Source organism: Tasmannia lanceolata, unplaced genomic scaffold, assembly GCF_043159265.1.
Source record: "Tasmannia lanceolata isolate RefF3 unplaced genomic scaffold, GAP_Taslan_0.1 ptg000008l, whole genome shotgun sequence".
Taxonomy (NCBI): domain Eukaryota; kingdom Viridiplantae; phylum Streptophyta; class Magnoliopsida; order Canellales; family Winteraceae; genus Tasmannia; species Tasmannia lanceolata.
Window position 1 is genome coordinate 33,864,665 of NW_027518685.1, and position 24,260 is coordinate 33,888,924.

General features: G+C 40.8%; 2 protein-coding genes and 1 pseudogene across 2 annotated transcripts; 1 reads left to right on the forward strand and 2 right to left on the reverse strand.

Moving 5' to 3' along the window:
• Positions 1 to 233: 233 nt before the first annotated feature.
• On the reverse strand, positions 234 to 1,365 carry LOC143882897 (EIN3-binding F-box protein 1 pseudogene; annotated as a pseudogene).
• A 15,913-nt stretch (positions 1,366 to 17,278) lies between these two features.
• Positions 17,279 to 21,705, reverse strand: LOC143882898 (zeatin O-glucosyltransferase-like). Its single transcript, XM_077386283.1, has 2 exons — positions 21,684 to 21,705; positions 17,279 to 18,657 (listed from the first exon to the last, which is right to left on the reverse strand). Exons 1-2 carry the CDS (start codon positions 21,703 to 21,705, stop codon positions 17,279 to 17,281), a joined length of 1,401 nt encoding a protein of 466 aa, XP_077242398.1.
• A 599-nt stretch (positions 21,706 to 22,304) lies between these two features.
• Positions 22,305 to 24,152, forward strand: LOC143885253 (zeatin O-glucosyltransferase-like). Its single transcript, XM_077389330.1, has one exon. The coding sequence runs from the start codon at positions 22,447 to 22,449 to the stop codon at positions 23,818 to 23,820; it is 1,374 nt and encodes a 457-aa protein (XP_077245445.1). The 5' UTR covers positions 22,305 to 22,446; the 3' UTR covers positions 23,821 to 24,152.
• Positions 24,153 to 24,260: the final 108 nt, after the last annotated feature.

The following is a 24,260-nucleotide window of genomic DNA, read 5'->3' on the forward strand; positions in this document are numbered from 1 at the left end:
TCTCGAAACCAAACTACTGAAAATGGAGCAAGAAAGTCGTCCTGAAGATAGCGCCAGCATTCTCCAACAAAATCTTCAGTAACTCCAACGCAACAATCTTTCCCCTCATCAACGACGGATCCGCCAATGCCTCCTTAGGAGGCGCCTTCATCAAGAGCTTACAAAGCGCCCTAAACACCAAAAACGCGTCTCTCCTCAACTTATTCCCAATCTGAACCTCCAAATCATCATCCCTATCCATCTCCCCATCCGCCAACTCCAGTGCCCAGCGCCCAGAAACCTCGTTCACTCACGTTCTGTAGGCCAATGAGAGAAAAATCAGTAACAACCAATCCATAATGTCCTATGACTGCAAGAGAGACATCGGTGATGTTTGTGGCCTCAAGGTTGATCTTTTTCAGGACAGTAGAGGCAGATGACAACAGATTACAAACTCCTTGGTCTCCCACAAGAGGGCAGTCCTTCATGGAAACAGATTGTAGATTTGGGCAACCGGCGCCAATAGACTACAGACCTTCATTCCCAATCTTTGAGCAAAATTCTATTGATATATCAGTCAAATTCGGACACTTCTCCGCAATAGCAAGCAAAACCTTATCAGATATTGAAGGACATCCGCATAGGTCAAACTTCTCTAACAAAGGGCACCCATTTGCGATTTCTGATAGACCTTCATCGCTGATAGAAGCAACATTCCACAGTGAAAGAACCCTAAGAGATGGACACCCACGAGCGATTGCAGAAAGACCAAAATTGGTGACTCCGCGAGTGGAATTGCTTCCTCTGATCAGAAGATTTCCCAATCCACCAAGGCTACAAGTGCCAACAGCAATAGCAGCAAGTCTCATATCTGTTGCTTTCTTCCCTTCCAAGCACCTAGTAAGATACCCATCATTCTCAAATTCCTGACTTTCATTCCCCAAGGCAGAATTGATCTCTTCAATGGCAGTAAAATCCTGCTTCAAAGAAAGAGTTGGTTTTTCGCTACAGATTTCAGCCCTGCGAAGGCTGCACTGACGCAAAAGCCAACGGTTGGAAACACAGGCACAAGCATTTCTCTCTTGGCCTCCAGGCAAGCATTTGAAAATCTCAAAGAGACATTCATCTGGAAGAACTTCAATGGAGCATTGTTTCTCTTGCTCAACCCTTTCTCGAAAAACAAATGGGGCACGGATGCAGGATTTCTTGCGAGGAGGGCAGTAAACATCAACGCGAGGACTGAGAGACAAAATGATGCTTGAATCTTTGATATTTGAGTATAATGCACCAGTAGGGAGGAGATCCTCATCACCACCATAGTTGACGAGCATAGACATGTATAAAGATGAAGAAAAGCCTTGGATTCGAAACAGTATAGATCCTCAACAAAAAAAAAACCCTCGTTCGAGAGCAAAAATAGTGAGAAGGAACAAAATTGATATTAGATTCAAAACTTACCGGAGCTTCGGCAATCCCACCAGAAAAGGTTGATCGGAGAAGAAGAGTACTGGTTAGGGTTAGAATTTGGGGGAAAAAATGAGATCTATTCTCCCCCTCTCTCTCTGCAGATCGGAAGAAAGAGATGCGATGGCTAGCCGGAGAAGAAGAAGCTGGAGAAAGAGCCGGCAAATAGCCGGAGCTTGACCGGAGCTATGCTGAAATCCGGCATATTTGATCGGAGAAAGCCAGAATCAAAGCATGATCGGAGTCGGAGAAGACAATCGAAAAAAATAAAGTTTCAAGTGAAGAAACAAAAGAGAGAAGAATAGATCTGTAAGGAAAATAGAGAAGGTATATCAATCAAAATTTTACCAGAGCATGATCGGAGTCGCGGAGTTGCCGGAACTTGCAGAGGTTACCGGAGAAGAAGATGTAAACAAGAAAATCCCATTTTCCCCTCTTTCTCTCTGCCGATTTTTTTTCCTTTTCTTCTCTCTGAAGCTTATATCCCTGATCGAAGCTTTGTCGGAGAATGGAGATCGGAGAAGATGAAGAAACGCTTAGGGTTTCGGCGAATTTGGGGATTTCTCTCCTCTCTCTAATTTCTGGAAAAAATGAGATCTCCCTGCAAATGAGCTTTTTTACATTTTTTTTATAAGAATAGAGGGGAGTGATATTGGCACCGCCATTTTGATGAGCGCGCGATTTTGCACGAAAATTGATAGGCGCACGACCGTATCGTGTCCTATCCGGATTTGGATCGGCTCTCTCCAGGATAATTCACCCCCTCCCCTTTCTAGTTTACACTATGGACATTCTCCCATCTCGTTCGCTAGGCAAACGCGCTCGGAATTCGACGAAATTTTGGAGGGACCTTGCTGGGACCCTAACCTACCTTGGGATGAAATTTGGAGTTTTAAAACATTGGTTTGGTTAGGCTTTGCTCAAACATGGGAGGTTTAGGGTACGGTCAAAATGGGGTGTCTACAGGGTGATACAATCCTGAGGGTTCACAAAAGGTGCATCTCTTCCAATCGTAGCAATGACTGGTGCCTCAACCTAAAACAAGGAGTCTAAGAGCTCTGATTCAAGGTTCTCAACCCAGTCTGAGTCTGGTTCCTCTGCCACTATTGCCTCTGCAATCTGCTTACTGTAAAAGTCTGCTGGCAGCTCATCTGCAAAGAAAATCTCAAGACCTGGCAATTTTACCCCGCTCTCATCATACCATGGCTCAGGGAAACCGTAATAAGGGCAATCAGCTCCCTCTTTTCGGAATCTGCCATTCATGATCTTCCTGAACGGTCCCATGGGAGACTCTAAGCCTCTACGGTGACGTTCGGCCCATTTCAACATGTAAGCTCTGATTTCCTGCATCTCCTTGCGAGTTGGCTTGTATCCCAACCCAAACAATCCGTCAGATGCTTTCAACTCTGGCCGCTTAGTCGGACCCTGCATATTCTTTCCCAGACCAGCCCCTGGGATATATCCAAATCGGCGCATCATCTTGACTACCCGAGTATTGGTGCTAGAGAGAAACATAATTTCGTCACTCATAGCTTCTTTCATGGTGATAGCCGAAACCTCCACTGAAAATCCTGTCAGACTAATATCTCTTGTGTTTTCAGTAACAAGCTCTTGAGATATTTGTCCGACTTCTGGCTCGGGATCTCCTCTAACTGTGATCACCCGGTTGTTTCGAATGAATTTCAACTTTTGATGAAGCGTGGAAGGGATGACTCCAACCTTGTGCAGCCAAGGTCGACCAAGCAACAGACAAAAAGAAGTCTTGATATCCAATACCTGAAATTCAATGTCAAAGGTTTCTCCTCCGATGACAATCTCAGTAGCCAATGTTCCAATTACATCCCTTCGGGTCGCATCATATGCCAATATGCCTTGCTCAGATGGTATGAAGTCTTCAGGCCCAAACCCCAGAGTAGTGGCAGTACTCAAAGGACACACGTTCAGAGCCGACCCATTGTCTACCAGTACTTCGGAGACTTTCTTCTGGTTGCAAAGTAGGGTAATCTTGAGAGGACGAGTATGGTCTTTTCCTTCTGACGGCAAATCCTCGTCTGAGAAAGATAAAGCTTTTGAAGCTTTGGTCATGGCTACTAGACCGACCAACTCGTCTGGAGTAATCTCAACTGATACTTGGGATGAGTTCAGCTCAAGAAGCACAACCTGTCTGTGTTTCAGCGACGCCATCAGTAAACCCCAAATGGAAACATTAGCTTGGGTTTTCTTAAGCTGATTCAGCAAGTTATCTTCTTCTTCATCAAGTCTTTGCTTCTGCTTCTGACTGTCAACTGCTCTTGCAACCTCAGCAGGATTATCAACTCTGAGTTCAGCTGGTTTGAAGACTCGTCCACCACGTGTGACGTGGCGCAGCTCATCGCATTGATCATTTAAGAGCAACAGATCTTCATCTTCTATCTTAAGGATGTATGGGGTTTGCATTTTTTCTTCCTCATCATCACTCACCCTTAAGATGTACAAAGCCTCGGATTCTTGCTTCTCATCCTCACACTGGAGAACGTATGACTGGTTTGATGGCCCAGCTACATCAGGGTCATTCCATGATAAGACATATGGCTCTTTCGATCCTGTCCACTCATATTCTTCTTCAAATTTCCAAACATAATTTCCCTCAGACTCAATTGCGCATATGAAGGAAGCAGGATCAATGACAGACTCTTCAACACAAATGACATTGACTGAAGGTGGAGGCGGCATTGCATGCGTCGGAAGGAGATTTCTGGTTACATTTGGTAACTCAATTGACAGCTCCTTCCTATCAATCATATTTTGTATTTGGTGTTTCAAAGCTAAACACCTATCAGTGATATGACCAGTGTTGCGATGATAATCACAGAACTGATCCTCTCTCCAGGATCTTGGCAACGGATTGGGCAAGGGCTTGATGTCGGGCAGTTTGATCTTCCTGTCCTTCAACAGCTTCTTCAAAGTTACGGACAAAGAATATGGAAGGGGATCAAAGTGACGAGGAGGCTTCTGCTCCATCGGCGGCCTTCTTACTTCAGTGATTACCCTGGGCGGTGGCCTGACATAATTGACATTATGTACTTCTTTTGGCGCCATCACAGGTCGCTTTCCCTCTCTGACATCAGATGGAATTCTTGATCTTAGACCTTTGGACAAAGCATCCTCTATTTGGGTTCCTGTCTTGATAAGATGATTAAAATGAAGAAAGTATTGAATAGCCATATGGTGGTAGTATTGTGGCGACAGATTCTTCACCACGATTTTGATTTGTTCCTCATCTGACAGACGATGAGTCATCTGTGCAGCTTTCCTTCTCCATCTGTGAATGAAGGATGTGAAGGTTTCATTGTGGCCCTGCTTCAACGCTTTGAGATCCCTTTTGGTAACATCAACGCTTCAAGCACTTCCAGATTCAGCCATCTGTTCAGGAGTAAATTGGACGGGCGTAGGGATTTCCTGGAGATTGGAGAAAGGTAATGCAGGGGAGGTAAAAGAAATGGGTGAGGAAGAAAATCGACTCAGCCTGGAATCAGCGGACTGACGGGACCAGGTTGATTTTGAAACAAGAGTTTTCTTAGGAGCAATGGCTGCTCAATCAAGAATCCTATTATGGAAATATAAACACTAGATTAAAAATTTGATAATCGAGATAAACTATTTTGATCAAACAGTGACAAAAGAAACAGAAACACACTTTCATTAATAAAATTCAAATTGTGATTACAACGGATGAAAAATATTAATCTCTGATCACAACTGGATAAACAGACTGACAATAATGGGAAATACAGAAATCAAAATAATAATAAAAACATGATATGGATCTTCAAGGCTCCTCAATCCGAGCTCTCCCGCTTGCGGGCTCTTCCGATATTTCTCCACGTCGGACTCTAGATAATAAACCAAACCTCCTTTCCATATTTTTATTTCCCCAAGCAGCCACAATGGATCGGACGAGATCAGGAGTGAGATCTTCACAAAGAGGAGGGACTATGATTCCGGGAGGGCATGGAATTCCCGTAATCTTATGGAGAAATCGCATGGGTGCATAAAAAGAAGATTTCTCGGTACTCATGAGGTAAACAAACGGATGTGGGTAAGTGCTAGTAAAAACTTGAAAGCATGAATGACTTACCCAACGAAACTGGCTTTCCTCTACATGTTGCAACCAATTGCGCCATTCATCGATGGACTAAGGTTGATTGGCTATTGGTTTCCATGTACGAGAATTCTTCAGGGTATACGGATTTTGGTTTTGTCGCTGAAGAATTTGAAGTTTTTCACCAAGCCAGACATACAACAACTTGACACACCCATAGAAATTGTCCTTGATCTCTTGGGAAGTAATAAGATCTAGTCCCAAGAAGGTCTCTGCTAACATGGTGGGGATAGGATTCCTCCCCTCATTGATCTGATCTACCACTCCTAATAAGGTCAAAGATGCAACATGGGAATTTCTGCGAAGAACGTGACGTGCGAAGACCATAAAAATTAAAGCATTACGTCGGCAATCCTGAAAATGAGAGTTAGTAGGATCGACCTTTTTCGAAAAAAGTTTAACAAGGTCTTGAATTTTCACGCACGTATCCGTTAAACACGGCAGAACATCCAAAATCTTATTTTTGAATAGTTTGCAAAACAGACCATGAGGAGATTCTATTCTTGAAGGTTTGATCCAGAGTCTCTCAGATGGGAGCTCTAGCAGGGTACACCAATCCTCAAATATGGGGCAGAGTTCAAAACGGCCAAATCGAAAGACATGAAAAACAGGATCCCAAAGTCCAGTAGCTGCTTGGAGAAACTTCCAATTTATATCCCGACTGTTCAAATAGGTGAATGAATTGATGAAATGATCAGCCATATTTCTCTGTGACTGTTCACGCGGAAGAGCTTTAATGGTATCGGCTATCCAGTTGTCCAACAAAAGGTTTGCCATAATCAGACCTGACACAAAAATAGGACGGGATAATGAGGGAATGAAGATAACTTCGAATAAACAAAGAATAAAAATAAACTTAACGATCAAACATAAGAAGGATACAATTGACGACATCGAATGTTTCACTGCTGATCAAAGATGATCAGAAACTCAAAAACGAGACCGCGATCACAAAATGACAAAAGTAGATCATAGACCGGATCTAAATCTGGAAGATGGATGTCAAAACTGAATGATCAAGGAGATCCATAATAGACTATGGCTATAAAGACAGCAGACAAACTGTCGACCATATCTAAAGACAAGACAAGCAAACAATCTGAATAATATATGACACAACAACAGAATGGATAAATGAGGTTTGAATCTAAGGGATAAAAACAAGTGAAATTTATCATCATCGGGTCAAGGAATAAACCGTAGCTATGAGGGTGACAAGTAGAAGCCACTAGCTAGGTTTAGATCTGAGAGATGAATAGACATAACAGATTGATTCAAGTCAGGAATCTCTACTAGAAAGTAGATCCTGATCTTATAATCAAGAGATATATGGACATAATCTCAATGAATAGAACAACAAAAAGGCCACGACCACGAGAGGGGCAAGTAAAAGCCACTGGTCGGGTCTAGATCTGAAAAACGGCCTGATACAACTGATTAGATTAGACAAGGAAACCTCACTAAAGAGTAGGCCCTCAATCTGATAATCAATATATAGATATATACATATATATCCTAACCAGGGGCACCAGCCCTAAAAATGATCCCATAGAGTCAAGACACTTGACTTAAGACATACATGTGAGTGTACTAGGACTGCGTAGTAGCCACATAAGGTGAGCTACAATAATCTATAGATAGGACATGGTTCCTAAATCTAGGCTTCAACATGTGTCAGCAACACATGTTCGTCCTTATATGAATGCAATATATATATAAGCACATGCAGATCCTAATTGGGTTTCACTAAGTTAGTAAATATATTCATATACATAATATATGTAAAATGAAAGTAGGGCTCCGGACTCAATATATCAGGTACTATGCTTATGATCCATACTTAAAATGTATAACACAAGTACGCCTAGTGTTATACATAGTATGCTTCATTGCTCATCGGCTGCTGTAAACACAAGTACGCCTAGTGTTTACGGCTGCAGCACCGGCGCATAGCTTGGTAATAGATACAACAATCTCATCCAGGTAATGACATCCCAGATGGCATGTACTGTATCTATCCCATGGAGCCAATAATAATAAAAATAAAAAAAAAAGAAAAAAAAAACAAAATGATGTATGATGTGCAGTGTGTGAAACCCTTGTTTTAAACACCTATTTGGTGCCCCTGGATTCTAAGCGATTAAATCCTCATTTCATATGATTTTGGCCCAAATTTTTTCAAAATTAGTAAAAAATGGCATTTTAACAGAGTTAGGCATTGTTCCAAGAATTTCCCACCCCCCCCCCCCCGTTTTATTTATTCCGAAAAGTTCAGGAATGAATATGTACGGAATAGAGAGATTCCACCCAAGAGAAGTGCCCATCGAAGTTCAATATGAATCTTTGGGTACCTATCATGAGATTTATGGGCACTATCTACTAGTAAGAAGTGTCAAAAAAGAAATCCTTTGTATATACATTCGAACCACCGTTGGTCATATTTCTTTTTATCGAGAAATCACATTAGGGTTTAGGGATAATCAGGCTCGAACTGATGACTTCCACCACGTCAAGGTGACACTCTACCGCTGAGTTATATCCCTTCCCTGCCCCATCGAGAAATAGAACTGACTAATCCTAAGGCAAAGGGTCGAGACCCAGGATTCTATTTTCTCATCAATCCAATCACCGTTCACGTTTTTTCTTTTTCTTATCAATGAATAGATCTCTTTACTTGTACGACTTAGATGTCTCGTACCCGAAATATGGATGAGGAGAGGAAAGGTTCCTTTTTTAGGGTACTCCCGGGAACAGATCCAGTAGAGACGGGGTGGGGCATGTAGCTCAGAGGATTAGAGCACGTGGCAACGAACCACGGTGTCGGGGGTTCGAATCCCTCCTCGCCCACAACGAGAGAAGCGGGGGACGGGCCCCACATGCTAGGTCTCAGGATCATCCATGTGAATGGAGAGCTCTACCAAGGAACTCTCGAAAGAAGTGCCTCTCACAACATGAGTGGCGATACAAAGGGTGAGATACCTCTCGATTCGGGGACTAGCCCAGATTCGAGGCGTACTTTAAACAAAGAAGAGTCGTCATCCATGAGAGTGGGCCAAGGATCCCATACTATGCTCTGTTGCAACGGATAACCAGAGATATAAAAGAAGGTTCGTGCCTGGTTATGAATTCGAAAGGTCCAAAGAACACCTCATCCGCCCAAGTGCAAACACCTGGTCTCTTATGCCATTTACTTAATAATTTTGAAGAGTTTTGGGCGAAAATCATATGAAATGGGAACGAATATCTCCGAGAAGACGTCTATCTAATCATGCATGTCTCGGAGATTAATAATAAGCACACATAAAAGAAATGAAAGAAGTGTCGCCTAATAATAGCTAGGTTATGAGTGTCATACCTAATTGGTGTCTGAGTTCTGGTGTGCAAACACATGCATGCTACAGCTAAATGTATAGGATCTGTACATGAAAGTAAGAAAACACAGCAAAACACACAACACAATTCAATTCTATACATGACTGGACAAAATGAATCCTAAAACTCTAATGCGACTTGACTCGGACCAAGATGACCGTCCATCCCGGCTGCTCTACACGAATCCCGGCCTCGGGAAGAATCGGAGTCAACGTAGTTCGATGACCTATTCTAAACTACGATGCCTAACCATCTAGAATCGCTATCACAGACTCGATCCACTAGACTCAACTGAATTTTAAAGCTTTTTATACGATTGCTTAAGTTCAGGTGAATTGTAATTTTCAGGACTCTCTATACGCCCTAACTAATGCAAGTTGATTAACCTTAAGCTAATGCAGGTGGGCCCTACATCCTATGGGTAACTAGGCTGTGCATCCTAAAGAAAACCAGGGGCTGACTATATGCTTCCTAGTCTAGCCATCGGTTCGACTAAATGTCTAACCGATCAACTCGAGGCCTCCTAACTCTAGGGACACTCACACGACAGGACATACCATATCAATACAAACAAGACAGACTCCTAACTCTAAAAGAACCAAAACAGCTAAGACAGACTCCTAACTCTAGGGAAAGATCTTTTTGAAACGGTTTTGAAGAATTTTTGTATTTTTGGAAGATTTGAAATGTTTATTTTTAAAGGTTTGGCTGGACCTGGGATGTGGATCCCAAGCTGCACTACGTACCCTATGGAAAGGGATCAAGCCAACGTAGTTCGGAAATGATTTTCCTAACTACTCCTAAATGACTCAAGATTTTTGAGATTTTTGGTTTTTAGATGTTTTTGAATTTTCAAGAGTTTTTGACTCAAGAAGACAAATTCCTATCATCATAAGAGTATGACAGACTCCTGATATCCCGCAATGGTTGGACAGCATCCTATGCTTTGCGGGGGGAAAAAACAGAATCACGACTCTGCAAGGGTTGGACAGCATCCTATACCTTGCAAGAGTGGATAAAAATCACATGATTTGATGAGAGGTTGGAAAGAATCCTAACCCCTATGATGATAGGATTGACTCCTGAAAGAAGGACTGACTCTCTAGCTAAAGAAAAACTCCTATGCTAATGGAAAAGAATTTCTGGCTAAGGACAGACTCCTATACGAAAGGACTGATTCTTAGTGCAGAACCCCAAGAGGGAAGTGCAAATGAGACTAGGCTAGTCTTCTAAAAGAAGAGGAGATAAGAAGGGCAGTAGTGAGACTAGGCAAGTCTCCTAAACACAAGGAACACTATGACCAAAGAGACAAAGCCTGTCTCCAAAAGATGGATGACTTTTCTATCGAGACACAGCTTATCTCCTAAAAGGGTTTGATTTTTCTGCTGAGACATAGCTTGTCTCCTAAAAGAGTTTGATTTTTCTGCTGAGACATAGCTTGTCTCCTAAAAGAGGGCTCTAGATAACTCTTTTATTGCCCGTGCAATGAAAAGGGGAACCTAAGGTCTTAAAGGATATACATCTAAAAGACTGGGCAAGTCTTTCAAATTAAAGAGGGGAGTGCTATTTGGACTGAGCAAGTTCCCTAATGATGGGCTTGGGCTAGCGCCTTCATCGCCCTTGTCTTGCAATGACAAGGAAATCTAATGAACAGCTAAAGAAAAACATCTAAAAGACTAAGTTAGTCTTTATAAAGAATAAGAAGGAAGAGGGGTACTGATGAGACTAAGTAAGTCCCTTTAAAGGATGGGCTTGGGATGACTCCTTCATCGCCCTTTTTAATAAAATAAAATAAAAAAGAAAATACCAAGGAGACTTAGTCAGTCTCAGAAAAACTATAATGATCCCTGTTAAACTCGATATCATAACTAAACAACTATCTCTGCCCAAATTAACCCAAAATATTTAGCAAAATTAAACAATGCCATTACCTGAACGCAACACCCACTGTATAATAATATGAACATCCAATTCAAGACAACATTGTAATTTCTGCATAATACCTTTCCATATAGTACCAAAATAAAGTCAGCATTCAACAATGACAGTTCCAATTTTAGACCACTTATCATTCAATACAATATCAAATCCTATATATATATGACTAATACAAGATCAACAAAATCATCATGTCATTCATACAGGTCTATGATAAAGGTAGTATCAATATGAAGCAAAAAATTTTAAACTAACATATGAAACATGTCATCTAAATTAATTTATCATAACAGTTTTACTCATGTCAATTCTGACTTTTATTTTATCAATATATCCAGAACAAATAATTCAATACAATGACTATGCCAATATGAGATTTGTTTTTATATCCATGTATCATCAATTTTATGTCAATTTGAATCAGGCATTGATCAGCATAACATCTTAACTATCGCTTATCCAAACGTGCATTATCATTCCAAGGAGTAATTCAATAAAATACACAGGGAACTACTTAACAGAACATGAATCAAACAGCAATCCACAAATCAAGTTAACTTCTTGTATTAAATACAATTCGATATTATTTCAATATCATTATATGCTCCATAGTCCAAACATGACAGTCATAACAAGATATTTTCTTTGTAGCAATTATTTTTTTCTCGGTAATGCCAATCATATAAGCAGTCATATATATTTCAGCTATTATGAGTATTTTGGGCATCCTTCAGCTACTGTTTTTCCTTGACCATTACATTAGCATTTAATCGAAGGATGACTGAACTTACTATTGAATTGTCATAGACATTATCTCCCTTTCAACTATATCTCCAACTCTACTCAACTTTGATTACCAGAACAAAAATGATAAGATATGAAAAATACCTTGGACTTCTAGAAGAAAAAAATAAAGACCTATCTATACTGTAGCTATGGTACATACACCAAAGAAAATATTTTAAAGGAAAACCAAATGTCATTAGTCCTACAAATAAGGTGTAAATATCAATTCTTGTGAGCATATAACTAGAGGAGAAAAGACAAACAAGTGGTGTAATTATTAAGGTATAAGGGCTGCCGATATAAAAAAAAGGTTAGGGGGCTGCTATAAAATATATGTATATGGATTGTAAATACTAAAGGGAGCCATATGGCCGTACATTTCAAAATAGTGTAAAAGATGCCAAAAGCTAGTTTTCCAAAATCAACCAAGTTTATACAGTTAATAGAACCTAGAAAATCCTTTCTATAAGATGATCCTCACTATCCAAATTGTGATCAGTTCAACATGAGTGAGATTTATGGGTATGGGATTACAAGGATGATTCGAATAGAGAGTACAAAAGAAGTCAACACAGCAAAAATGTGTGGGCTGTAAACAATGGAAGAATGGGTTGAACTCTGTACTTGTTGATAGATACATAGTTGGACTGTACATATAGAAGTGCTGATTTTATGAATACTTAAATAAAATTATGCTCAAAATGACCTCAAAAGATACCAAGGTCCTCATGGTAATAGAAATGAACATTGACCAATGGATTATGACTACATCTGAATCACTAAAGGCTTGAATCCAAAGAAGTGAGATTACTTTTATAGCACAAAAAATAAAAATAAAAATAAAATAAATCATGAATATCCTAATCTATTAATAAAACAGAACTTTTACTACAGTGTGAAACCACTTGAGTTCATTTTTCTAAGATAAGCAAAATTAGCTATAAATGTCTTAGGCCAACAAGTAAATATGATAATCTTATTTAAATTTAACTCCAATATAATAAAAAAAATGTTAAGAAGTTAAAGAATCTATTTTACCAAGGTAATAAAACTTCTAATGCCTTGTAGATCAATTAAACTTCTCCCTACCATTTGATTCAATATCCCTAAAAAATGGCCATGTTGACTGTCCAAAACAATTATGAAAAATTATTAAAGTCACAAGCACCATATGCAACCTACCCAAAGCAAACGAGAAAAATAGCAAATTATATTAATGGCAAAGGATTCATTTCAATTAATAGGTTATATGCAATTAATAAAACTATATATTGCTACCCTTCAAAGGCCTAAACATAACTGGTACACTTACCGCAGTTAATCACAAATGAGATTACAATGTCATGCTTGATCATAAAGTAGATTTTGAATTACTTGACACAAACCATATGGAATTACTAGTATAATAAATGGGTCCAATGACTCATAAATATAATAAATAGATTTTAATGACATGTACAAAATCATTAGAGTAAAGAATAAAAGAAATGGCGAATGAGTTGGAATTCTAGCACAATCATCTACTTCTCTTATCCTTCAAGTCATTACTCAAGGAAAAGACAACATTCAAGTTGAGTAAGGTCTGACGAAAATTAAACCTTGTTCGTATCCAGTTGAATGCTTGAGAACTATAGACAACAATCCCAAGATAGACATGAATGTGTATAAAAAAATTGGGAATTAAATCTCAGTCATGTCTCCCCTACTAATTTTCCTTGACAGGATTTAGCAATTCCAACATAAAATTCTAAAAGTTAATATTTCCAGCAAAACATCTACACAAGCATAATCACTATTATTGTAATATAATTTCTCCTTTGATCAATTCACCATTTGTCTTTCTATTAGCCTACCTTGCTATCCCTTAAATCTTTTTCCTTTTATCAATTTTTCTTCATCAATATCCTAAAGTTTTCTCTTCTTTTAAGCACTTAGACCATATAAGGTATAAAATCAAATTCAGTCATTCTTTCATTTCAATAAAAACATCAAAAGCTAAAATGAAACGATGGTTACAGGTTACTCACTACTCAAAATAGAATGAAATGAAATGAGAAAATACACTGTCCTATCCCTGCATCATTTATACAATAGCTATTTTCCTTCAATCTAATCCTTATATATCTGCTTTTCATCTTCTTCTTTTACACATGTATTATTTATATCTTCTTACAGCTCAAGATTCATAAAGCAAACAAATTCTTTTCTGTTAAAAATTATTTCGTAGATTAGAGTTAAAACTAAAACACATCAGTGAACATGAATTCATGGATCAGCATCATGAAGGATATTTTAATGAGATTTCTTCAAAACTGAAGTGAGATTATTGTTCAACTTTAATTTATACTAATTAATAAAACTAGTGCATATTCATAAGTTCCTCACTAAATATCTAAAGTAATTCTTATAAACTTCAAATAAGATATGCAAAATCTATGCACAAGTTTTATAACACAATTCAAAAGATAAATCAACATAATTTCCATTACATTTGTGAGACTCTGATCATACTAAGGATATAGAAATCTATCACTACAAATCAAAACCCTGCTCACTTACAAATGACACTCTTAGCAAATAACAAATAAAATTTCATAGAACACTTACCAGATCAGTGAAACTTGCTAAAAAAATCTCCAGGAAAGATCCGCTGATGCCGCCAAAATCAGAGAAGAATATGACCAAGATCTATCTCCAAAGCACTCAGATCTGGGCTAATAATAGGTATTTGGATGATAATGAGAATAAACTAAGGTAAAATTGTAGGAATAAGGACAGATCTAAGATTTTGAAATCGGCTAGGGTTTCAATCGTTTCTAAATCAAAAGGAAATGATAAAAGGAGGAACTATTACTGAGAAAAGCAAAGAATAAAACTTGAACTTGCCAGAAAAACAATCCGGCCGGAGAACTGACCGGAAAACAATCAGATCTTAAGAAGTTTGGGAAAAAATGAAGGATCTCTCTGGTAGGGTTTGTAATTTGGAGAAAAAAAAATAGAAAAGGAAGAAATCAAAGCTAGGAAGGCTTATAGAAGCGATCGGAGAAAAAAATATTCGACCGGAGCTCTGGCAAGTTGCCGGAGAGGCGATCAGAGAAGATGAGGAGCGATCGGAAAAAAAAGAAAATTTAGAGTAAAATTTTGGGGATTTCTCTCTCTGCCCTTTTTTTTCGAAAATGAGAGAAAATCCATATTTAAAGGCATTTTTGAGAATTGATAAAGGCACCCTGATTGATAAGGCGCGCGAATTTTGATACGGCGCGCCCGTAATTTTTGTCCTATTCGGCTAGGGTTCGGCTCCATCCAGGATAATCCACCCCCCTTTTCTGGACTTGCACTACAACTTTGCTCGACTCGTTCGCTAGGCAAACGCGCTCGGATTTCGACGAAATTTTGTAGGGACCTTACTGGGACTCTAACCTACCTTAAGGTGAAATTTGGAATTTTAAAACATTGGTTTGGTCAGGCTTTGCTCAAACACGGGAGGTTTAAGGTACAGTCAAAATGGGGTGTCTACACACACTATCAGTTTATTATAACCATAAGCTTAGGTTTTAAGCATATCTGGCATGAACTAATGTGCATTCAAGTTAAAAGTTTAGTCCCATATATGATTTCAACTAATCATTTTAACCCTTAAGTTATATGCAAAACATAAAGCATATAAACAACATCAAAACTTTACATAACTGGGTCTCCATGGCATTTAGTTAATTCTTTAAGAGTTTGAAATCAAAATTAAACTCAATGCCCACTTTAAAAAACTCAAAAGTTATAAAATTACACTGAAATTTTAAAATCCAGACTCCGAACACCAAAACAGACCTTGGAAATGGGTACAAAATGGTCTAAAACCATAGGAATGGTCTAACCGAAGTCCAAAACCCCAAAATATTTGACTTAAAATCTAACTTACAAAACCAAAAGTCTTGATTTTACACTGTAACTATATCATACAGTACTTAAATACCAAAAATGACGTCAAAAATAGGTCCAGAACGGTCTGTAACCTTAGGAACCAATCTAATCCGAGCCCAAAACTCCAAAACTTTTGACTCAAAACCAAATTTATAAAGTCAAGTGTTAAAAATATACTAGAAGTGTATTATACAGTGCTCAAATGGCAAAATGGATAGCAAAAATGGTTTCAAAGAGTTGCAAAATGTTCGGAACCAGTTTTAATAGGGCTAAAACCCTAAAATATTTGACTCAAAAACCAACTTGAAAAATCAGAAGTTTTTGAATTTACACTATACCTATATGATACAGATACCAAATGCCAAAACTGACCCAAAAAATGGATTCAGAAGAGTGCAAAACCTCCAGAACAGCTGTAATCTGGCCAAAAATCTCACAAAAATGGGCCAAACCGAGTCAAACACAGATTTGGACCGTTTGGGCCTATGGGCTGGTTCAGGTCAAGTTGGGCCAAGCGGTCTGGTGGGCTTAGAGGGTCTACTTGGCCCTTTTTAAATTGAAAAGCCCGTCGCGAATCCTTGATTGGCCCGCGCGGCCCGGTTCGGCTCGCCAAGCCCGACACTATTCATCGTCTTCTTCATTAAAATAGTGAAAAATTCCAGTAAAATCCGAAAAAACACTCAAAGTTCGATTTATTATTGCGGCTTCATTTGAAGTCCGATTGAGGCTCACAATACGCCGCTGGACTCGTCTCTCGACGAACTTAGCAACCAAGCAGGAAAATCTCCGGTCGAACAAGCCGGTCGCCGGCACACTGTTTTCCGGTGAGGTCCAAAACTTCCCCAAAAGTTAAAATTTTTATCTTTAAATCGCCGCCAAACGCAATCCAGACATCGGATCGACGAACCGTTTGTTGCGTTGGATTCATGGGAACACAAGCAACGTTTCAGTGCCATTTAATCATCGATCTGACTCCAGAATTGATGGCGGCACTCAAAATACAAGTTTTCAGAAACCCTATTTCAATCACTTTTAATGCGATTTTCTCGTCATTTTCTCGCCGGAACCGTGGCTCTGATACCACATGTAAGTGTTCATCATAAAAGGAACACGGGCAACGGATCTTTGGCGGTCCAACTTTGAGAAAATCACAATTAACCGTATTGATTGAAATTGAAACAGTAAAGGGAACATACCGAAAGCCGAATATCGTTTTGCTATCACTGGAAGGATTCCATTCCGGTATTTCTCCTCACTCCACAACAGACGGTGATGGGGACCGACTTCCTCTCTCTTTTTGTCGTGGATTGCAAAGAGAATGATGTAGAAATTGTTGTGTGCAAATAGGGACCGGATGAGAGAATAAATAGACATTTATGGGAAGAAACACAACTCCTCATCACGCTGGTTCCCTCCCCAAATGTCTCTTACATTTACACCCATTCTTTTATGGCTTTTCACTTAATGCCTTTTTCACAAAACCAACTAACAAAATGATCTAGACCGTTAATCTTGCACATGCCACATCCACCGTTAGGATAATTTCCTAACAATATTCTCCAATGACAAACAAATATCCCTGCTATTTCTTTCCTGATGAAAAGTCGTAACATTCACTTAGAAAGAAAACAAAGTGGATGAAAATTCAATCGTTTCTAGAAAAAGACAAATACAATTTCCCTATCTGGAAATATGGGCAATGAAAGACTCCAGATCCTCTCTTGAACTTCCACCTTCTGACCACGCCTCACGAATGGCCCCACCCAACTCCTCCGCCCTGCTTCTCATTTCCTTCCCTTCCTCCGTCCCCATCAACCTTCTCACCCCGACTTCCACGTCAGCGGACCCCACAATCTCCTCTCGCCGGGCCCACTCCCTCACCTGGACACCGATTTTCAAATACTCCGTGACCAGCACTGCATTCAAAGGCTGATCCGAGTGCATCGGCCACGTGGCAAGTGGGACCCCAAAGCTCATACTCTCCATGCAAGAATTCCAACCACAGTGGCTCAAAAACCCTCCAATAGATTGGTGGGCCAAGATCTCAAGCTGTGGGGCCCAATCTCTCACAACCATCCCCACCCCATTCAAACCCAACTCATAATTCTCAGGCAGTTTATATTTTTCAATTTTCTTCACATCATTCTCTCTTGCAAAAATGTCTCCTCTATCCGCTTCCCTCAACACCCAAATAAACGTTTGCTCGCTCTGTTTCAATCCCATTGCAAGCTCGTAAATCTGCTCTTCGGTTAAAGATGAATTGCTCCCAAATGAAACATATAGCACCGATCTCGGTGGTTCCTTGTCTAGCCACTCTAAACACTCGTGTCGCCCTCTCGAACCTCCATGACCGTCGATAATTATTGGATTTAATGGCCCCACCACCCATGGCCTCAATTGTCTCTTCCCGTTGCTCGGTAGTTTAGTCAAGAGATCGAGAAACTCACCTTCGACAACTTGGCAAGAGTTATAGAGATGACCCGCATCATACTTCAACATCTCCTTCTGCGAGCTCTTGAAATCTGCGAATTGATCCGTAAAACATCCTTCCAGAGAGATAGCTGGTAAGATTGGTAATTTTAGCTCTTTGTTTGAGCTCCTGATTAAGTCCATCTTCCTGAAGGAGGAGGCAAAGGCGGATATGCAATGAAAGGCGTAGGCCTCGGCATTTGGGTGGGCCGTGGATTCTTCGGCGGCGAATGACATGAGACCGTCGTGGATGACGGCGACTCGACGGGCTGTGGAGCAGAGGGAGCGGAGGAGGGCGGAGAAGGGCTGGCAGAGGTGTAAAACGGCAGCGTCTAAGGCAGGTTGGAGGTGGGCCGGGAACTTGTTTCGGGATTTAGGGTCCGGAGTTGGGACCGGGAAGGGAGGGAGAGGGAGGTCATGGAAGTGGATGTTGGAGATGGTGAATGGGTCCCATCCTTGGATTCTGGTTTTAGCGTGGCGGTTGTGGGTGGCGGAGGTGGCGAAGTGCACCGGTACGCCACGGGAGGATATGAGAAGGGAGAAGTGGCTCAGGTGACCTTGTGCCGGTAGTGGGACCATTATGATGGCTACTGTGATTGTTTCTCTAACGGGATGTTCAATTGAGATGGAAGGAGATTTTGTTACTACTTCGAACTTAGGTTTAGCATTTTATAGGGGTTTTCGCCTTTTCAGTCGTGATTGTGTTTTTGGGGCTAAAATTTTTGGAGATGATAAATTCGTACCCACTTTAGGATGATTCACACCACTTATAACATGAATTGTGGCAGACGTTTTCGTGGTTAAAACTTGGAAACTGGTAAATTCGCACTCCCGGTAGGATGATTCACACGGCTTATAACGTGAATTGTGGCGGACTTTTAACGCTCTTTGACGTCAAATCACTTTAGAAAGGGTGTGAATTTTTCATCAACCTAAAACTTCCGTGTGGCGGACTTTTAACGACGGCGCATGGATGTGTAGACCAAAATGGCTATGGGACCCACAGCTGATCCAAACCACTCATTTGTTGGGTCCTAACCCAGATAGGGGTGCCCCAAACATATTGTCCGTTCGATGATTCTAACCCTCCAATTTGTGGAGCAATCTGTGGAAATCTAAAGTCTAGCAAGATTTTTTGGGCACACCTTATCCAGGTCAGTACCCAACAAATAATGGTTTAAATCACCCAAACAATGTGCGGCCCACTGTATTTTTGGGCACGGCCATGCGTTGTAGTCCACCGTATAATTTCTCATATATCGGCAAAGAAAGAGATCCGGAAAGCAACTTACATGAAAGGAGCATTCCACCTTTTAAACGCTTTGAAGATATAAAGGTGGTACTACGGATGTACAACCCTTGATATTTGATCCAACGGCAGCTTCTCAATAAGTGAACTGCCGTTGGATCAAATTTCAAGCAGCTTCTCCAAAAGTGAACTAGTTGGATCAAAGATCAAGGATGGGATGTTGAGTGTCTTTGTACGTCCACTCATCATATAATTTCTCCAGTGTTTACACCAATTTCTCTGATGAAACATTAGGGCAAAGTGTTGGTGCGGACTGCTTGTACTATCATTTTATTGGTCCCAATGTAGTAGCTCATATGCCGCATATTTTTGGGGAAGGGGTTTTCGCAAAAGAAGGCTGCTTCATTTCAAAAACAGATTTCTTGTTTGACAATTTACAAAGGGTACTGTTATCCGCTCTACTATACTTTGATGAAGGCATCACCCACTTTGTTGCTCTACTATACTTTGATGAAGGCATCACCCACTCTGTTTTAGAAAGGGAAGGTGTTTCCAGAATTCACATCAAATTTTTGAAATTGTCAGTGGATGATCGTTGTGTTGGCGTTTTATTTAGTGCGGCCCACATTGGGAATCACACATAAGGTGGACGCACATATTCTTATTGAAAACTTATGCACTTAGAGTTGTATTTGCAAAGGGAGTTCAGGGATAAATCCTAAGTGTTTTGAAACTCTAAACACTAGGGTATTTGAAGTGTGGAAGGACACAAATTGGCTTGTACCAAAATCTATAAATATGGTTGCGTGTGATGGGAACAATACTCATACGTTACAGCAGAAGTTCCATCATAAAGAGGGTTCCTAAACTGAGAGAAAAATTGTGCCTGCGATTCCATAAATCGAGCCCTAAGGTCTAGATGATCTCTCTTCTCTTGTTTGTGTGGCGCAGTGGAAATCGTGTTCGTGTTCGCAGTTTGCCAAAGCTAGAGGAATTCGTGATCTTCGATTATAATCGCCGTAGTCGGAGATAAGTTCCGCAATAATTTTGAATTAAATAAAGTCTAACCGTTGGTATCAGAGCAGCCTTCGGACTGTGGCGATTGATCAAGTTATAATCAATTCATTTTGAACAAAAGATTCGAATCAATTTTATTCATTTGTCCTTTCTGTTTAAATCGAAATTAGATTTATTAAGAAGTCGACGGGTGGATAATATAAGATCAATTTGAATCATAAAGGAAGAGATTCTGGGACAAATAAGAGATTTTCAGTTCGGCAATGGTGAAAACGCCATTAAAGAAAGGGTGGAAAATCAATTTTTTGGTGTTTTTGGGCAGTTCTGTTCTGCTAAAACCGTCGGCGGTATAATCATTAATCTGATGGCATGGGTGGAAAGATGATCATTCCGTGGTTCTAACGCCATTGACAGAGATCAGATCGGACGTCAGGATTGCCAGTGACGGCTATCCAAAAATCGCACCAGAAACTAGAAGTTGCAGGCTTTATTAATAAAATAATTGGGGAAGAAGAGATGTGCGTTAAGCACTGTGCGGGCCTCATGATGACGCAGTGGTTTCGTCTTCTTCTCGAGATTTCATTTGTGCTGAAATTTGCGCCCATAAATTTGAGATTTTGCAAAAGTCCCGAACACAACGGTACTGGTTTCAGAACAAAATGAGACATATAGGTTGCTTTTCTGCGAATCTCCACTTTTCTTGGGCACTAGATATTCCAACTTTTCTTGAGTTTAGGATCATAAATAGAAAAAGTCTTAAACTGTACCCTAAAGCTTTTCGGTGTTTCGGACGCAGTGGTATAATTTTCAGAATAATCCTAGATCAGTATGTTGTTGTTCTCTTTATTCCCACTATAAAAGAGCTTTGGATTTTGTCCCTAGGGTTTGGGAAACACTCACAAATCTTGATAGAATGTTATCAATATCCTAACGTACTAGGGGTGTCAATTTTGGCTCGGGCTCGGAGGCTCGCTCGAGCTCGGCTCGAATCCTTAACGAGCCGAGCCGAGCCGGCTCGTTAACCTTAACGAGCCGAGCCCGAGTTAGGCCAGGCTTGGCTCGGCTCGTTAAAGCTCGTAAAGTCAACATAATATGCAAAAGCAAAAATAACGTACTGATGGTATGTGAGGGTAGGTATGTTCTGTCAACATCACCGCAAATCAGACGGTTAAAAATTAATTTTTTTTCGTAATTGTCATAATTTTTATCATTTTTTTTGTATTTATTTATTAATTGTCATAACATAGTACCTGTTCTTCGTAAATTTTCATTTCAAACTATGTAAATCACAGCTAGTTTACATTTCAAACTAATGATTACTTTTTTTTTACTTTTGCTACGAACCTTTACCTTTGCTACTACCATTTGCCATATGCGAAACTCGATAAACCCAAGCTCGTGAGCGGCTCGCGAGCCTGGCCGAGCCGAGCTGAGCCCGAGCCGAGCCCGAGCCTAGTATTTGAGCTTAACAAGCCGAGCCGAGCCTGGCAAAGCTCGGCTCGGCTCGGCTCGTTTACACCCCTATAACGTACTATGTGTATCATTTTCGGACCGATTGGATTAATGGATTTCAATTTTGAAGAGGTCGCATGAGACCAGCCGCCTCTTGAATGAAAACAACAGCTTTGCTGGTCTGACCAGCCGCCTCATTAATGAAGAGAACAGCTTTTGTCTCCATTCAATAGATGTCTGGTCTCGCGAGATGTCTTCTGCGGTGGACGCTAGCAATTCCCTTAATAAATTTCTCAAAAGAGAAATGCTCTGCGTCCACACATACGAACGAAACTTGGCTGCGTCCACACATACGAACGAAACTTGGCTCAGTCGAGGTCTGAGGAACTATCCTCGGACACCTTGCTAACAGTCTAACAACAAAGGGTGTGGAAATATCAATTACTTCTGAATATAAAAAGTAAGCATGGAATTGATATTTGCACACCCCCTCACTCTTTGATATAGGGGTACGAATAAAGTTCCTCAGACGCCGACCTGGGCCAAGTTTTGCTCCACACATACAGACTACTATCCTTCCATGGCGGCTATCCACCACCTAAAACCACTATAAAATGCTAAAAATAGAGTCGTAGTAGTAGCAAAATCTCCTCCCTTCTCAATGGAAAATCCCCTTACAGAATCAGTCTCGGTGGCTGTAGTGATGGTTCCTTTCCCAGCACAAGGCCACCTGAACCAGCTCCTCCACTTCTCCCGTCTCATATCCTCCCGCGGCATACCGGTGCACTTCGTCACCTCCGCCACCCACAACAGCCAAGCCCAAATCAGAGTACAGGGATGGGACCCACTCACCATCTCCAACATCCACTTCCATGACCTCCCTCTTCCTCCCTTCTCGGTCCCACCACCGGACCCTCACGCCCAAAACAAGTTCCCGGCCCACCTCCAGCCCTCCTTTGACGCCGCCGTATTACACCTCCGCCAACCCTTTGCAGCCCTCCTCCGCTCCCTCTGCCCCACAGCCCATCGGATCGCCATCATCCACGATGATGTAATGGCATTTCCAGCCCAAGAATCTGCGGCCCACCCTAACGCCGAGGCATATGCCTTCCACAGCACTTCCGCATTTTCCTCGTTCTTCATGAACATGGAGTTACTCGGTCGACCGACTGATGAAGAGCTAAAATTACCGATCTTACCTCCTTTCTCGCGCGAAGGGTGTTTTACTGATCAATTCATGGATTTCATAAGCTCGCAGAGTGAGATGTTGAGGGATGATGCGGGTGATCTCTATAACACTTGTCGAATGGTGGAAGGTGAGTTTGTGGATCTCTTGAGCAAGCTACCGATCCCAGGGAAGACAAAATTGAGACCATGGGCGGTGGGGCCATTAAATCCGATAGTTATCGACGGTCATGGAGGTTCGAGAGGGCGACACGATTGCTTAGAGTGGCTAGACAAACAACCACCGAGATCGGTACTATATGTTTCGTTTGGGAGCAATTTATCTTTAACTGAGGAGGAGATATATGAGCTGGGAATGGGACTGAAACAAAGTGAGCAAAGGTTTATTTGGGTGCTAAGGGAAGCAGATAGAGGAGACATATTTAGAGAAGAGAATAATTTGAAGAATTATACACTGCCTGATAATTTTGAGTTGGGTTTGAAAGGGGTGGGGATGGTGGTGAGAGATTGGGCCCCACAGTTGGAAATCTTGGCCCAGTGTGGTGAGAGATTGGGCCCCACAGTTGGAAATCTCGCCACGTGGCCTATGCACTCGGATCAACCGTTCAATGCGATGCTGATGACGGAGTATTTGAAGATGGGTGTACCGGTTAGGGATTGGGCCCGGCGGGAGGAGATTGTGGGGTCGGGTGACGTGGAAGTAGGGGTGAGGAGGTTAATGGAGAACGAGGAAGGGAAGGAAATGAGGAGGAAGGCGGAGGAGTTGCGTGGGGTCATCCGTGATGCGTGGTCCAAAGGTGGGAGTTCTAGGAAGGATCTGGATTCCTTCATTGCACATATTTCCAGATAAGGGAAATGATATTCCCACTCCTGTTTGTCTTTTAGTCTTCAGAGAATAAAGATTTAAAGACCATGTTGGAAATGCTGGAAAGGATGATGTCTATTCTCACGCATGCGTAAGAGACGGATATGATAAATCCGTTCAATTTCTTAAAATTTAACTAACCTAGTAATATTGGAACTATCATATTTTGATGATTGCATCAACTTATCTTGTCTTTTATTGTTTAATGCTTCAATCCCCAAAGAAGCTGTTAGGAAGCCGATTTAAAAGGAAAGGACAACGTGAGTTAGTGGGATTATCAAAACATGGCAATGCCTGCATCAGTATCTTTCAATTTACTTTCGTTTGGAGAGAAAATGATATGTGTTTGCCTTTTATAAAAAAGATAAGATGCTTCTGTCCTAAAACTCCTATGGAGGTGAACGGCTTGGATCATCCTATCCTAT

What these genes read in the sequence shown, in the direction of transcription:
- LOC143885253 (XM_077389330.1), top strand. Translation starts at nt 22,447, where the DNA reads ATGGAAAATCCCCTTACAGAATCAGTCTCGGTGGCTGTAGTGATGGTT.
- LOC143882898 (XM_077386283.1), bottom strand. Translation starts at nt 21,705, where the DNA reads ATGGCAAATGGTAGTAGCAAAG. An exon ending in GGCAAATGGTAGTAGCAAAG is followed by an intron (nt 18,658 to 21,683) that starts GTAAAGGTTCGT and finishes AAACAATCACAG; the next exon opens with TAGCCATCATAATGGTCCCA.